Source organism: Bombyx mori, chromosome 23, assembly GCF_030269925.1.
Source record: "Bombyx mori chromosome 23, ASM3026992v2".
Classification (NCBI taxonomy): domain Eukaryota; kingdom Metazoa; phylum Arthropoda; class Insecta; order Lepidoptera; family Bombycidae; genus Bombyx; species Bombyx mori.
Window position 1 is genome coordinate 5,082,585 of NC_085129.1, and position 17,829 is coordinate 5,100,413.

A 17,829-nucleotide genomic window follows, 5' to 3' on the forward strand; every position below is an offset into this window, starting at 1 on the left:
CACTAGAATTTCCCTAGAAATCTTATTTAGGGCAACACAACGTTTGCGGGTCAGCTAGTCTCTATATATAAAAATGAATTGCTGTTCGTTAGTCTCGCTAAAACTCGAGAACGGCTGGACTGATTTGGCTAATATTGGTCTTGAATTATTGTGGATGTCAGATCCATCAGACCAGAGAAGGTATAAAAGGTAGATAAATTTGAAAATGCTCGGAATTAAATAAAAATAACAATTTTGTTTTTCCTTTGATGTGTCCCCCGTCGCACGGATTCCTTTTGTTTGTTTTAAGTTTATTTTATACAAAAGTTTAGGTCTTTTATTTATAGATTGAGGCACTACGAAGTCTGCCGGGTCAGCTAGTTTTAAATAAATAAAGGCCAATTAATTGAAAATATAAAAATAGAGATTATTCCAAAGATCTAACAAAATACTAATACTGATATGTTTTTACATAACATACAAAAAATAATTTTCAGTTTCCACGTTATAAAAAGGAAAAATCGAAACACAGATTTTTTTCTAGAACAAAATTCTCATCGCTTAATTTTACAAAAAACCTTATAATCTCCGTTTCCTTTGTATATAATTAATTTAAATGTGTTTTAATTCATGCAAATACAGTGAAAATAAAAAAGATTCCTATTATTTAACTTCAACAATGCAAAAAAAAAAAAAATGATCGCACAAAAAGGCTTGTGCGAATCACGATAGTTGAATAAGTTGTATATATATAAAGTTGTATTACTACTGATTAATTCATTTACAAATTAACTTGCCTCCGAATATCTTTAGAAAATGCTTACTACACTGTTACTATTATCATGTGCGTTTTTCAGTGCTTCGGGTGAAAAAGGTAAGTTAAAATATTTTATTCTTGGACTTCGTACTTCTTCTTCTTGCCCTTATCCTGCTATATGAGATCAGTGCGTCATGTCCTTTTTGCATTCTGGCCTATCATACCTCATTTCCGCATTCACACCCTTCTCTCACCTAACCTCTTTAAAAAAGTCCATCCAATTTAAAAAAGTCTTTTAAGGACCGTTCATCCAACCGTTAATTTTTTTTACCTTGGCCCTACTGTTAAGAAAAATCTTTGCTGGGTAAGCGAATACACTGTCCATACCTACCAACATCCTATCCATTCATAAATGGTTACAGGAGCCTATAGAACCGTCGTGAATGCCGTCACTCCCCTTCAGATATGACTTCAAAATCTCAATTGTATTGCTGTTGCTCTCCTGCCCTTCAAACGTGACCATATAACTGCTTCACGGCAGAAAAGTGGAAGGATGGTGGTGGTGGTGGACGGTAATGTAGAAACTGCATACCTAAGTACACCGAATCTTTCAAATCGGAAATCATAATTGTGCTGACGATGTTACTAACCCGTACAAGATCACGTAGCAGCATCCCTTATCGCTAACAGTACAGTTGTGGAAATTGTATTAATTTTGAAGAATTTATTTTACTGCTCGTTGGTGAATGTGCACCATTTTTTAATTGAGAAAATTGTCTCTATCTTAATAAAAAGATTACCGGTGGGATCACCGACCAACTTGGGGTGGTATATGGGCCTATGGGCCTGTAGGGTGGTATATGGGCAGCAAAATATTCTGATCGTCTTGTTTAATGGGCTATAGATGCGTGAACTGTTTTTTTTCACATCAATCCACAACCTGTCCTGACCGATAAAATTCACTACACTAAGTAAGATAAAATTACCACGTAGTCCAATAAGGAATAATCGATTTCGTTTTCAGAAAAATGCAAAATTACAGACAAGCAATGCATTGTTTTGTTCAGCAATTCTGTCTTTGAAAAAATATTCGAAGCTGATAATAATCAAAACATCGATCCCATGTATATAGAGTTCGTAGAAGGAAATTTTCCTGACCGGAAGATCAAGTTAACAAATATTTCCATGACTGGCTATAATACCTGTAAAGTCTTCGATTTATAGTAAGAACATATTTTTAGTTTTCAGTACTTAATAATAGGTTCGGGAAAAAGTCTTTTCGCATTATAGTATGCATGCACTTGTAATAAAATCTCTTTGGCCATACTGTTTGTATCTGACTGGTTTTGGTATCATTAAAAGTTTAAATTTTAAAGAAGATAATTCCAAATTCAAATTGGGAAAATGTCTGATTTTTATTTATTTTTCGTAATGTCAAGATAAGTGAATCTAATGAAGAAATTCGATACATTTTAAAATTTTACTACAAAAAAGGTAAAGATGCACGTCGCTCTGGTCGCCCTATTACGGATAAAATGAATGCCATTTTTTAAAAAGTGGAGCAAGATCAGGGCATATCTGTAGTTACGACTTAGCTGAAGAACTGGGAATTGACCACAAAACAGTTTTGGCGCATTTGAAAAATCTCGATATTTGGGTACCTCACGAGCTCACTGAAAGAAACCTAATGAACCATGTACTCATTTGTAATTTTGTATTACGACGTAATGAAACTGAACTATTTTTGAAGAAGCTGATAGCTGGTGATGAAAAGTGGATCTCGTACGATACGAACGTGCGAAAAAGGCGCGATCAAAGGCCGGTTAGGCTTCACAGACTCTGGCGAAACTCGGGTTAACTCGCAACAAGGTGATGCTGTGTGTGTGGTGGGATTGGAAGGGTATTATTCATCACGAGCTGTTACTACCAGGCAGGACCATCGATTCTGAACTCTACTGTGAACAACTGATGCGATTAAAGCAAGAAGTTGAAAGAAAGTGGCCGGAATTAATCAACAGAAGGGGTGTGGTTTTTAATCACGATAACGACACTCCTCAAACATCTTTAGCCACTCAGCAAAAATTAAGAGAGCTTGGCTGGGAAGTGTTAATGCATACGCCGTATAGTCCTGACCTTGCACCTTCAGTTTTCCACCTGTTTCGGTTTCTTCAGAATTCTTTAGGCAGTGTCAGGTTAATATCACGAGAGGACAGCCAAAACCAATTGTCGCGGTATTTTGATCAGAAGCCCCAAAATTTCTATAGCAATATGGTACCTACATACTTTAGTTAAATGTAAATAAACTATATTAAAAAATGTTGTAAATTTTCTTAAAAAATGCGAAGAAACTTTTCACCGACCTATTATATAGTTAGATATTTGTATTGTATACTTTGCCTGTCACAATTGATATTCACATGCCTGTAGTAAATACATTTGTAGACATTGTGGCCTAATGTATTAGTCGCCCGATGTCCTATCCCGCATTTCGAACCGGCCAGATACGTATTTTTCCAAGAAAATACGTACTTAATAAGTTTATTATTTTATTATTATGTAATGTACCAAAAGCTACGTGCGACACATTACGTCATTATCACTGTAACACTTTTTCGAATGAACACCACTCTAACTCAAAAGGCTTAGTCCTCTTGAGCCTTCTCACTAAGTCTGTATTGTCGAGGAGTTTGATACCCTCCACATTCACATGATGGTGAAGCCTGTGTTCATGAGCTTTAGCATATTTTGCAATTACTTCGCGGACAGGCTCACTAATAAGGTCCCGGTAAAGATTGTCATTTCTTATGTACCAGGGTGCGTTCACAATATCCCTGAGAACTTTATTTTGGAAGCGCTGTACTATTCTGACGTTAGTTTCTTTATTACAACCCCAGAGATGTATACCATAAGTCCAGACTGGCATTAAAACTTGTTTGTATAGCATTAATTTATTGAGTACCGACAACGAGGAGCGTCTTCCAAGTAGCCAGTACAACTTTTTGTATCTTGTTCTTCTCGTTTTTTCTTGACGTGAGCTTTCCACTGCAAATTCGCGTCAACGATCCACGCCAAGAGATCTGTCCATAAATACTGTTACATAAAAACTTTTCTTTTTTTTCAATTTTTTAATTATTTTGAATTTGGAACACGTGTATTATTTTAAAAACTTCTTTCGATTTCGCGCCATTTCACAAATTTTTTCGTGTTCATTATCAAATTACCATATGGAATAGGGTGTTAAAGAAAATAGAATTGCAGTGATCGCCTTGCACGAAGTGGGTATAGAGCCGTCGGTCATATTTCAGACACTTCAAAAGCTTGGTATCAGCCGTATGTTCGTATATCGTACTATCAACAGATACAACAACACTTCATCTGTTGAAGACCAGAAAAGATCGGGACCGCCGCGTGCTGGTAGAACTACAAAGGCTGTTAATGCTGTTAAAGCCAGAATTCTTCGCAACCCCATTAAGAATTATCGCGAGAAATGAAGATTCCCGCTAGAACTCTGTCGCGTATTTTAAAACAAGACTTGAAACTCGGTGCTTATCGTCGATATACAGGACCGGCCCTAAAACAATCCTTGTGGTACTCCAGCTTTTATTGCTTTTAGCTCTGAACAGGCAATGTTTTGCCTAACTCTAAAAACCCTATTAGGTATATATGATTCCAGAATATCCAGAAAATATCTAGGTAATAGTTATTTAAGTTTAAATATCGGGCCTTCATGCCATACTTGGTCAAAAGCTTGAACTATGTTTATGAAGATGGTAGAACAGACTTTCCTTTCTTCAAGCGTCTTTTCGATATTATTAAAAATTCTGTGGACTTGGTCAATTGTAGAATGCTTTTCTCGAAATCCGAATTAGTGACACACACCAATTAGTATTCACGAACATTAAATAACATTTAGAAATAAGCTATCTAAGGTAAGTTAAGAAATAATCTTAGATGTAATTTTAAATCGCCAACTTTGGAACTTGCATATTTAATTTTAGTTCAGGGTGGCCCCCACACAAACTTTTGAACTTATGCACGGAATTCACAAATGTCTTGTAATTATATATTATTACTAGCCGTATTCGCCCGCTTCGCTGGGCATTTAAAATTAACATTATTATTTATTGTCATTGTTATTAGGGAGTCCAACACTAATATAAATATTAGCCTATCTTTCACTAGTTATAACGGAACATCCGTAAAAACCACGTTATATTTTTATATTAGTATAGATTAACTACTACTTATTAAACTTAGACTGAGATACCTAAATTATTATTTCAACTTTACTTTTAATTTACAGTTGGGACATAGAACAATCTTTATTGAACTTAGAATTTTACTGTTTGGGTTTTTCGATTAATGGACAATATGAGATGTCTGGACTGGCTGTAACAGTTCCTACTGAAGAAAAAGGAAAATTTACTATTGATACAAGTAAGTCATTGATATACAAATTTCAAAACAGTAATTTAAGAATTAAATACAAGGCGATGGCGACAACTTTTTAATCCAGGAAGAGATATTTCTGATGATCCGCTCTAAAAATATTCGCTAACACATTGTGAACGATCATTTCACATATCAGAGATGACCGACTAAAACTTATCGCCCAATAACACGCGTCCAAACCCCGAATGGGAAAAAAACTCAACCGAGGAAGGCTGGGAAAAAGGCAACGGGTATCACGTGGAGAGCATGTCTCCTCATGATCCTTTCCCCGCTAGACGCCAAAGTAGCGGTCACTAGCACCACAACAACCGGGACTATCGGGTGATAAACCATTCGATGTTCGTCCCGATGGCATCGCTAAACCCTAGGAAACCATGTTAAATCAGAACCGGTGTTGGGCGGGAAATGCAGTCATCCATCACTTAACCAGGTCACTTTCGCAAAACACTTCATCCTCTTGATGAGTTCCAAACTGAATTGCAAAAGACACTTAAAACACTATAGGGTACCAGGATTTTGGGAAAAATCTCTACCCCAACCCTGGCTGGACGCTGGCGGGTTGATGCTGAGAGATATCGTAAATCGCCTACCAATTCTCAGCTCAAAAAAATGCTCCGTAGCGACCAGTCGGAACCACCAAGGACACAGAGCCACGCCTCCCGTGCGAAATAGATTGCGAGTGTAAACTCTACCGTATCCAAGAGGCGCTCACAGAGATAGTACGCTATTTTTTTGGCTGGAACCGAACCTCCTACAAGGTCCCTGCTTAAGCTATAATCCAAAAAATATTGGAGAAACTACGGCGGTCAAGAGTCGCCACCCAGGCAGTGCCACTGGTTGCGAGTTACCCAGTCACCGTAGACTCGCCGAATCGCTTAGATGCACGGCAGGTCAGCTGTAGGATCGTACAGCTGGCTGGTAGCGTGTCTCCAGTAATAAAAATCTATAATAGAGAACCAGTACTTCTCTCAATCTTGTCATTATTGATGTTTTCCACAGCCACGTCATTTATTTGTATGGTATGCACAGACACGAAGATAGCATTTTAGCCCTATAATCACTGGTACGTGAGGAATATAGATCTTCACGACAACCTAAATCTAGTACCGATACGTAAGTATCTTAAGGAAGCGTCAGAACGCTACTTCGACAAAGCGGCGCGACACGAAAGCCCTCTTATCGTGGTCGCCGCTAATTACTTATTCGACTGCGACAGGGCAATGCAAAGCCGCCGTCGCCCGAAACATGTCTTGTCAGATCCCCCAGAGTCATTCTCGGTACTTTTAGGACCCTCTCTATAAATATGAAACTAGCAAACAGCAAAGGCATTAAATGTTTTCAGAGATTGTCTCTGCAACTTTCGGTCGAAGCCTAAAACGAAATCAAACTGACAATTTTTAATGAAAAATTGGGTAATTATGTTTCAGAAAGCTACAAGTTAATGCCGAACACAACATTTGAACTTGTGCAAACTGTTGGGAATAAAACTCTTTTTCATCTTAAGGACTTCAACGTCAAGGTGTCGCCATTGGAGAAAGTGGCGTTACATTTCACGAATCTTTATAACGGGCAAGAAATACCAAGTAAGTACAATTATTGTGATTGCATACGTCACTTTCACTAACACATTAAGAAACAATACCGTGTAATCAAATTTACCTGTAAAATGATTTTGGATATTTAAAGGCTTATAGTGAACCCACAGGGGTAAATCACACTTTTCTACTGCTATGGGGCAATGGGAAAACCACTATACAATATTATTGAGACTTAGGTTTGAAGGGCGGGGCAGTCGCTGTACTATAAAACTGATACTTAGAATTCATGTCATCTCAAAGAGAGCGGTATTCTACCGTTCGTTACGCCGTGTTATGATGCTCTATGAGATCCAGTGACTGTACTGTACTGTATCAAACCAGACTGTACATGGACCAGAGTCCATACTTTTGAGGTCACTCAGAGTACCATGGAAGGCTATTTTTCTAAAAAATATAATCCAAAGCTTTTACTGGGATCCACGACTATATCTCCAACTCTCGAGTCCGACTTCTTCGGTGTGGTAGCTTTGTACTACGAATAACGCTTACTTAGTTGAATAACTTAGCTAACATTTTTTACAGGTGCCAAATTTTTAGCACAAGAGCACTGGAGAAATATTATCTACACTCTTCAAGATAAGTTCGCTTCAACCTGCTTCAAGAATGTATATGTAGCTTTAAATAAAGTATTTACGACAATGCCATTGGAAGAATATTTCGAATTGTAGTTTCCATTAAGTTTATAAGTAATATAAATTTAAATACTGATGAATTGAATTTTTTTCAATAAGTTGTTTTTTTTCTCTATCTAATTAAAATTAACTCTAATAAAAATCACGCGTTAGACTAAACACCGCTGTTTATGATCACTGTAATTATAAAATACTTTGTTTTGCAAATACGTTTAAGCCATTCAAAGATTGATCGACCAATTTGATGTGTGTGTGTGTGTGTGTGTTCTTGTTATGTTCATTACTTTATGTCTATAATATTTTATATTCTCGCATGTGAGGAAATGAGGTCAAGTGGTTACCGTAGACACGACTCATAAAAATAAACATGTACCTTAGTACCGATTGAGCACATGTATTCCAAAAAAGTTATTTACCAACAAAAAGTGGTCCTTTAATACTTTCGTTAATCAAAACAAATTCACTTATAGTTTTAAAAAAACTTTCATTTATCCATAAATATGTGCAAGTTTCGAGTCTGCTTGTATCTCGTTACTCGCGCAAACTTTCATATCTAATAATCAGAATGAAACAGATAGAAAGTCGCGCCGGGAGCATTGTATATTCTCGTTAAGTGAGTCAACCCAGCTTTTTTTTGTACATGATGGAATCCCCGTACATCGGTGAGCCCATTGGGGTTCGTAAGTGGGGCATGTCGATGCTGAACCAACTAAAACTCTTTTCAACTTAGCTATTACTATCGCTAATTAGTTCTCTGTCATACGTCTATGAATAATCAGATAGCTTCTCTGAAATATCATCGATAACCGTAAAATGTATCGACTCAATCGGTACAATGCCTTGGAATCTATCAATCTAAAAAAAAAAGTACATGCGTACAAAGTACACATGTCAGTAGTGAAACTTTTTTGGCGAACTAATTTATGAGTCTTGCTTATATTTATACAAATCTAAAACTTTAGATTTTCGAGACTTAGAGGAAGGGAAAAAGTCTGTCAAATGTCAATCTCAAACCTCAGTGTTGACAGTCACATTATGCTTAGATTTCCAAATTGTAAATGACTAATATTTTGCCAATTGAATTGACTAATTTAATTTCATGCTATTTGATTAATGTTCCAAATTCTTTTCATTTCATTTCAATTCCTATAAACATTTTTCACAAAAAAATTATAAAATTTTAGGCTGTATGGTATGATACATTTGCCTTTCCAGTTGGAAAAATACAACAACACCTACTACTGACATTTGACAAGTACTTAATTTCAATAGTAGTTTGATGTCACTTCCGTTGCATACCTGCGTGACGTTCTGTAAAATTTTTACCCTCATGCGCCTAAAGAAGTTTCACTTCAAAAAACATGATAAATTTTAGTATGTAATATTTATCAAAAACTGAACATAGTTCAATAGAAACATGTCAAATTTGTGTATTTGACAAAAATCCAGCAAATATCTACCAAATTTATTTTATAATGGACTTAGGCCGAACGCCTTGACCGTTGATTTCTTCAAGCATACCTATTTCCTCAAAGTTTGAAGTCGATTAGTTAATTAATGTCATTGTCTCCTAATTGTTTTTGACTTTGGGACTTAGGAGTTGTTGGTGAACTACTAAACCACTAAATACTTTAATCCGTTTTGTGGGTACCGCGAAGTTTTGATTGCGTTAAGCTTTGATACCAGCAAATTAGTTTCCATAAGCTTTCGGGGAAGAAGGGAAGAGAGCCACTAGCAATTTGCACTTCAGTTCAAATACTAATAGTTTGTTTTAAGATTTACATATGTAATTTACAAAGGAAAATCCGACCGATGCTCATAGAGCTGAACGGAAAAAAATGTAGTAATCAATCCTTCATTTTAACTACAAATTATTTTTAAAAAGTAATATCGGTGCCCTGAAACTCTTATGAGGCAGTATTTGTGCAAAATCACTGGCTCGGCGACAGAGGGTCATCCGCCGTATCCTTTTACAAATTAATGGACTTGCAGAAGTTGAACATTATCTTCCACTAATAGCTATCGCATCTCCCGCGATTGTCAAAGATTGAGTTCTATTTAAGTGACGTGGACACCGTACGGTGGGGCTCCATCATATGCCTACAGCGGACCATGGTATCAACCACGCACACCGAAGTACACATGCCCGGTAAGCTCAGTCAGTATACTCAGTTGATTGGCAATTTCGACCCTTAATACTAGGGCTATAAGATACAGTGCTAACCTTAACTTTCCCAAAGAGGTATTAGATTAGGCAGCCGGTGATTTAGTGAGTTTGCGAAATGGTATGGTTCTGATCCCATCTAGTTAGAGAAAGGTAATAAGAATAACAAAAGTGTCAAAGTGTCTGTGCTTTATAAATCTACCAGAGTGGCTTTTATCATAATCATAATACTGTATTGAAGAGCTTATAAGCAGGCTCTCGTGGTATAGCTTTAGTTGACCTATTTAAAACTCAAATTGACTTCTAAAAATCCGCTACTCTTAAAACGGACTGCCCAAAAATGATAAAGATTTGCCAGTATTTTGTTTAATATGATACAAACCTTTTATTGTATGGGAACAAAACAAACTTGATATTTGACCTTGGCTCATGAACAAAGTTATTGCCAGAGTCTAACACGACACTTAGATATGAATTTATAAATAGTAAACAATGAAATTGTCAATATAATCGCGTCGTTATAATCCTTTTAATTATAAAACAACGATGAAATATTCATTTATCTAGTCATTATAAAATACAGTTTAAATAATAGCTCATTTTTCAACCAACATATTATAACATTTAAACGTGTCGCTTTTAAGAGGAACAATAACAACCAGTTAAGATTATGGGCTGTGAATTCGCTAAAGTCTAGTGTAAAGATCCGCCTGGGGGTGAGTGGTGATGAGTGGTCAAGAACACACTTCGACAAAGCGGCACGACACGAGAACCCTCTCATCGTGGCCGCCGGTAACTACGTTCCCGATCCTGCGGACAGAATGGAAAGCAGTCGACGTCACCCAAACATGTCATTTCGGATCCGCCCGATCCACTAACGGCGCTTTTAGGTACCTCAAGCGCCAGTCATCGTTCTCAAGGGCTCGACGAGTAAATTAACCCACAGCCCACTGAGTTTCTCGTAAGGAGCGCTGCTGAATCCTCCTTTGATCCTCGCATAGATGGTGGATCACCTGATGATCAGTGGTTACCGTTGCCCATGGACTTCAGCAATGCCAGGGGCAGAGCCAAGCCGCTGCCTACCGTTAAACTCTCTCCACAAACCTCGTTTGAAGAAGGATATGATCAAATACTTATTCATGCCATTTCGTTTTTAATGAGCGTACAAATGTTCCAAACAAATACATTTTTAAATATCTTAAAGGTCTCAGCTAAAGTTTCTTCGAAAAAGATAACCTAGTCTAAAATTATTAATATTTCAACAAACTTGTTATGAATTATTCTTTGAATTACTGGTTAATTGTCCGATTACTTTTTTTTTTATTAAGTAAACTAAGAACTCATTAAATAAGTACAAAGTTACGTTTTATTTTGTTGTTGACGAGTGGTGTTGAATATTTATTTATTTGTTGTTGTTATGTTTTTTTTAAAAGGATGTAGTTATGCGTAGGCAGTGGACTGTCAAGAAACCTTGATTATTTTTTCCTTGACTGTACTGGATAGATGAAGTTCACCGTTCAACTAATTTCAAATGTCTTCCAGAACTCATAGATCTCGCAGCAAGAACCCCGGTATCCACGGTGAAATATGAGACCGAGTTCTCAAGTCCATTGAAATAATGACTGAATCTTGAATAAGTCTTCAACTGCATAAATAGGTAACTTGTGGGTTGCATTATATGATACATTGTTTAATCGTGGAAGTCTTTCGATATACGAAAAGAGTACCAACACATAGATCAGAAAATAATAATCAATCACGGATTTTTAAACTATTGTCTATTTGTTATTGGTCACATACTGCTAGTAACCTTAACGGGTTATAATAACTGCATTAAATGTGTTGGTGAAACTCATGGGGCTCAATCTGAGAGAATTAGCGAACACTGGTCCCGGCAAGGGCACTGCTTCGTTGAATCTACCACCGCGACCCATTGAGAAAATCCGGTAAAAAACTCAGACACTCAGTGTGTCTTTATCATTTATAATTTCCATACTGTTTGATTTATTATATGTATGTAAGTATATTAGTATATAAATCAATTAGTTAGATATTTCATATTATATGTAAACGGTATACTTAGTCTGGCCATAAATACTGTTACAATTAGAAATAAACAAAATATTACATTTGAATTTGGAATCTGTTATTTTTATATGATTGCTCATTGAGTTTTCTCATTTTGTTGCCAAATCATTGTACAATATTTTGCGATATTAAAATGGAGTGGGGTGATAAAGAGAACCGAATCGCTGTTATTGCATTACACAAAGTAGGTATGGAGCCAAATGCAATTTTTAAAACTCGCCATACGCTTGGTATTAGTAAAATGTTTGTATACCGGGCTATTAATAGGTGCAATGAGACCTCCTCTGTTTGTGACAGAAAAAGATCTGGCCGTCCACGTAGTGTGCATACGAAAAAGGTGGTGAAAACAGTAAGGGAAAGAATTCGAAGAAATCCTGTCCGAAAGCAAAAGATTTTATCTCGGGAGATGAAGATTTTTTTTTATTGTCTGAGTGCTGAAGACTGGCCGTCGTTTAGTCCCGATCTTAATCCGCTGGATTATGATTTATGGTCAGTTTTAGAGAGTACGGCTTGCTCTAAGCGCCATGATAATTTGGAGTTCCTAAAAAATTGCTTTTTGAATGTAAATTGTGTTTTGATGTGCAGTAAAGTGTTGAGTTGAGTTGCACATCGTAGAGAATATTGGGTGTTATAAGCTCACACAAGCTGGTTCTACTGTTCTGTCTATTTATTTCTGCTGTAATTACTTAAATGCTGCTGCTTAGGAAATGACAGACAGTGAGATAATTGATTTCCAAGGTAAACAGTTTTTTATTTCTAGCACTTAACTTTGACTAACGTGTTACAGAAAAACTCAGAATATGTTACTAATTATCCTGTCCGAGAAGATATTCGTTAATTACAGAAGCGCAAAATCTCACCAACTCTTTTATAGGATTTTAATATCTGAAGTGTAATTAGATTCGTCTCAGTTATGAGAGTGAGGTTTTTCTTTTATTTCGAAACAGCATCTGTAAAAAGAATAAAAACTTAAAAATAATTAAGTACCTACCCAAAAACAAAAAGTGTGAAATAAACTTAATTAATAGTAATGAATAATATGAATAATGAATAATAATCAAATAATAATGAATAACTCAGTGGACCGATGACTTGCGGCAATATGCTGGAGAAGATAGGCTGCAGAAGGCGGGGGATCGCTCATTGTGTCCTACATCCAACATAGGAGAGATACAGGCTGATGATGAATGATGAAATAAAATATCAGTGTGAGATCTAACCGCTGCTATCTTCAATACCTTTACTAACATTCAAGATTTATTTATATGTTATTATTTCTCGTTTTTTTTGTTCATATTTTTAATGGTGTCGAGTTTTTTGCTGATGTTAACTATTTGATTGACCTCTATATCACGATGAATTTTTATTTTAATCACGCAATTTCGGATAGGATTAAGTTTAATGTTTCAAAAAAATAGGTTCCCTAGAAATTGGATTCGACACAGCCGATAAAACATTATTTAGATTTAAAATAGTATTTTAAACACGATATAGCGTTCTAACATTCGTATTCTTATGTGTGTTTTAATGAACACACACAAGAATACGAATTTATCTTACCCAGGAGCCATAGCTGATAGCTAAAATAATTCTTAGCCATCATCTATAGCTGATAGCAGCAGCTGTGTACTATTCGCAAACAAATCGATTTTTTTTTTACTACATTTGTATAAAGGATAAAAGTGACGTACGTAATACAAAAACTTTGATAAAAACAACACAGCGGAACGAAGAATATATAAGCAATGATTCTCCATATAGAATTAACAGTGTAGCATAGGCTTACAACGTAAACAGTATTAAATATGCATGTAACTTACTTTGTAACGTTTTTAAGTGTGATTTGTATTGTAAATTCAACACCACGTGAGTTTGTTTTTCTTTTTCTTAACTTAAACTTAAAGTTTATAATAACATTTAATACTATTAAGACGGCGGACTTCTATTTAATAAGTCGAATCTACTTGTGGTGATAGCCTGCGTAGAAGAGAAGATATTTGACAAATGCCCGAATCTCGCATTATAGAGATAAGATTGAATACTTTTTTTTATTGCTTAAATTGGTGGACGAACTCACAGCCCATCTGATCTTAAATGGTTACTGGAGCCCATAGACATCTACAACGTAAATGCGGCACCCACCTTAAGATATTAGTTCGAAGGTCTCAGTATAGTTACAACGACTGCTCCGCCCTTCAAACCGAAACGCTTTACTGCTTCACGACAGAAATAGAGTGGTGGTATCTACCCGTGCGGACTCACGAGAGGTCCGTTTCGGTCGTTAGAAGTCCTGCCACCAGTAATTACGCCTTGTCCAAGGAAGACGTAAACGTTTGTTTTCAAAGTAAACATAAACTACATAATAACAAATATAAGCTTAAAGTAGTCATTAGTTGAAACGTTCGTTGGCGATTGGAAATTTTAAACGAATAATGTTTGTATTTCTAGCATCGTTCGTAAATAGGTGCAAATATGGTGATTCAGAATGTACTAAAGAGAGCACTGTAGTTGCCATACCCATTTTTGCTGCTGGCCTACCCGAGTATGGTGTTGAAAAGCTAGATCCGGTTACATTCAACAAAGTGGATGCCAGTTCTCCTAATCTCAAGTTTATACTGACTGACGTTGAAGTTACAGGACTGAGTGGTTGCAAACCGAAGCAGATTCAGTAAGTAGAATTTGATTCAAAATGTATAAATAATTACACCTATGCCCCTTAGATTTTTCTATTTAAAACCGAAATAAACTCTATCAATTCAATTATTTATTAAGACAAAAGTAAAACATTTTTAAAGCTACTTGAAGTGTACGTAATATATAGGTAAAGCTTACAGTAACTCTTTATCTGTTAAGTTAAGTCGTAAACGTCCAAAAATTTAAGTTTTATTTCAAAAAATTTAAATTTAAATTTTTTAGCAATTTTTTTACACATATTACATGTAAATAAGCTCCAAAAAAGCTGTAAAGTGGATAACTTTTCATTTCTGATACGTAAATAAACTCGCGCTTGTAATCAAAAATAAGAGATTTTCTTTCACTTACTTTCACTACCACTTCATGCTTGCGGTAGAAAAATACGTTTCCCTAAATGTATATTATATTTCACAATACGGGGAGTTCTACATTAATGTCTTCAGTGACGCCAGATGAATGAGACCCAAAAATATTGTAACGAATATACGAATATGCAGCCATATATACATTTTTTAAATAAATATAAAATAATTAATTTACAAGCCGCGTAAAACCGAAATCATATAAAACATTTTGTTGACGTCGCCCAAAGCACATTACGGATCCTCCTGATCCATTAACGGTGCTCTTAGGCACCACAAGCACCGGTCACTGTCCTCGTCGAAACCGTCGCTTGCGACGAAGGGCTCGATCAGCGAATTAACCCATAGACACAGCCCACTGAGTTTCTCGCCGGATCTTCTCAGTGGGTCGCGTTTCCGATCCGGTGGTAGATTCTTCGAAGCACTGCTCTTGCTAGGGGCAGTGTTAGCAACACTCCGGTTTGAGCCCCGTGAGCTCACTCACACATGTTAGGATGAAGCTGAAATAGCTTCTCAAGGCTATCAGCATAGGTAGAAAAAAAATCAATACATTTCAACAAAAGGGAATAAGGGTACAGAGAAAGGTCTGGTTTAAGTTTAGTAAATTAATTAGTAATGTAAGTAGTTATATAATAAAGTGACTTTTGCAGACACGGCTCGAAACTGGAATTGAAGATTTTATGTCAAGCCAAATTAAATGGCAACTACGAGCTTAACGGTCAAGTCCTCGTTTTGCCGATTAAAGGAAAAGGAAAAATTCACGTCGACTTGAGTAAGTTGAAAACAAACATAACATTTACATCGAACAATAGTATATTTTTTTTGTATTGCTTAGATGTGTGGACGAGCTCACAGCCCACCTGGTGTTAAGTGGTTACTGGAGCCCATAGACATCTACAACGTAAATGCGGCACCCACCTTAAGATATTAGTTCGAAGGTCTCAGTATAGTTACAACGACTGCTCCGCCCTTCAAACCGAAACGCTTTACTGCTTCACGACAGAAATAGAGTGGTGGTATCTACCCGTGCGGACTCACGAGAGGTCCGTTTCGGTCGTTAGAAGTCCTGCCACCAGTAATTACGCCTTGTCCAAGGAAGACGTAAACGTTTGTTTTCAAAGTAAACATAAACTACATAATAACAAATATAAGCTTAAAGTAGTCATTAGTTGAAACGTTCGTTGGCGATTGGAAATTTTAAACGAATAATGTTTGTATTTCTAGCATCGTTCGTAAATAGGTGCAAATATGGTGATTCAGAATGTACTAAAGAGAGCACTGTAGTTGCCATACCCATTTTTGCTGCTGGCCTACCCGAGTATGGTGTTGAAAAGCTAGATCCGGTTACATTCAACAAAGTGGATGCCAGTTCTCCTAATCTCAAGTTTATACTGACTGACGTTGAAGTTACAGGACTGAGTGGTTGCAAACCGAAGCAGATTCAGTAAGTAGAATTTGATTCAAAATGTATAAATAATTACACCTATGCCCCTTAGATTTTTCTATTTAAAACCGAAATAAACTCTATCAATTCAATTATTTATTAAGACAAAAGTAAAACATTTTTAAAGCTACTTGAAGTGTACGTAATATATAGGTAAAGCTTACAGTAACTCTTTATCTGTTAAGTTAAGTCGTAAACGTCCAAAAATTTAAGTTTTATTTCAAAAAATTTAAATTTAAATTTTTTAGCAATTTTTTTACACATATTACATGTAAATAAGCTCCAAAAAAGCTGTAAAGTGGATAACTTTTCATTTCTGATACGTAAATAAACTCGCGCTTGTAATCAAAAATAAGAGATTTTCTTTCACTTACTTTCACTACCACTTCATGCTTGCGGTAGAAAAATACGTTTCCCTAAATGTATATTATATTTCACAATACGGGGAGTTCTACATTAATGTCTTCAGTGACGCCAGATGAATGAGACCCAAAAATATTGTAACGAATATACGAATATGCAGCCATATATACATTTTTTAAATAAATATAAAATAATTAATTTACAAGCCGCGTAAAACCGAAATCATATAAAACATTTTGTTGACGTCGCCCAAAGCACATTACGGATCCTCCTGATCCATTAACGGTGCTCTTAGGCACCACAAGCACCGGTCACTGTCCTCGTCGAAACCGTCGCTTGCGACGAAGGGCTCGATCAGCGAATTAACCCATAGACACAGCCCACTGAGTTTCTCGCCGGATCTTCTCAGTGGGTCGCGTTTCCGATCCGGTGGTAGATTCTTCGAAGCACTGCTCTTGCTAGGGGCAGTGTTAGCAACACTCCGGTTTGAGCCCCGTGAGCTCACTCACACATGTTAGGATGAAGCTGAAATAGCTTCTCAAGGCTATCAGCATAGGTAGAAAAAAAATCAATACATTTCAACAAAAGGGAATAAGGGTACAGAGAAAGGTCTGGTTTAAGTTTAGTAAATTAATTAGTAATGTAAGTAGTTATATAATAAAGTGACTTTTGCAGACACGGCTCGAAACTGGAATTGAAGATTTTATGTCAAGCCAAATTAAATGGCAACTACGAGCTTAACGGTCAAGTCCTCGTTTTGCCGATTAAAGGAAAAGGAAAAATTCACGTCGACTTGAGTAAGTTGAAAACAAACATAACATTTACATCGAACAATAGTATATTTTTTTTGTATTGCTTAGATGTGTGGACGAGCTCACAGCCCACCTGGTGTTAAGTGGTTACTGGAGCCCATAGACATCTACAGCGTAAATGCGCCACACACCTTGAGATATAAGTTCTAAGATCTCAGTATAGTTACAACGGCTGCCCCACCCTTCAAACCGAAACGCATTATTGCTTCACGGCAGAAATAGGCGGGGCGGTGGTACCTACCCGTGCGGACTCACAAGAGGTCCTACCACCAGTAAAAAACTTGCCGAACTTACCTTACTTACCGAATTTAACAGTTTTAACATTCGTCACTGTTTTAACATTTTTCTCAGCCAATTAAAATTCCACGTGCTATCTATGATTTGAATTCATGCATAAACATTGATTCCTCCACAAGGTCTATACTAGATACTTACTAATATACAGGAAATTGCGATTACAAATCTATGAAGCGAAAAAATGATT

General features: G+C 36.4%; 2 protein-coding genes across 2 annotated transcripts; both read left to right on the forward strand.

Moving 5' to 3' along the window:
* Positions 1 to 740: 740 nt before the first annotated feature.
* Positions 741 to 7,495, forward strand: LOC119628345 (uncharacterized). Its single transcript, XM_004921673.4, has 5 exons — positions 741 to 853; positions 1,761 to 1,959; positions 5,040 to 5,173; positions 6,616 to 6,771; positions 7,309 to 7,495. The coding sequence occupies exons 1-5, from the start codon at positions 796 to 798 to the stop codon at positions 7,452 to 7,454; spliced, it is 693 nt and encodes a 230-aa protein (XP_004921730.1). The 5' UTR covers positions 741 to 795; the 3' UTR covers positions 7,455 to 7,495.
* Positions 7,496 to 13,475: 5,980 nt separating this feature from the next.
* Positions 13,476 to 15,498, forward strand: Fmxg18c17 (odorant binding protein fmxg18C17; the record flags this gene model as incomplete). The annotated part of the gene is given in 3 exon segments (NM_001163900.1): positions 13,476 to 13,536; positions 14,119 to 14,338; positions 15,377 to 15,498. Coding segments are annotated over 3 exon segments (403 nt in total), but the record flags the coding sequence as incomplete, so codon positions are not given.
* Between the last annotated feature and the right edge of the window lie 2,331 nt (positions 15,499 to 17,829).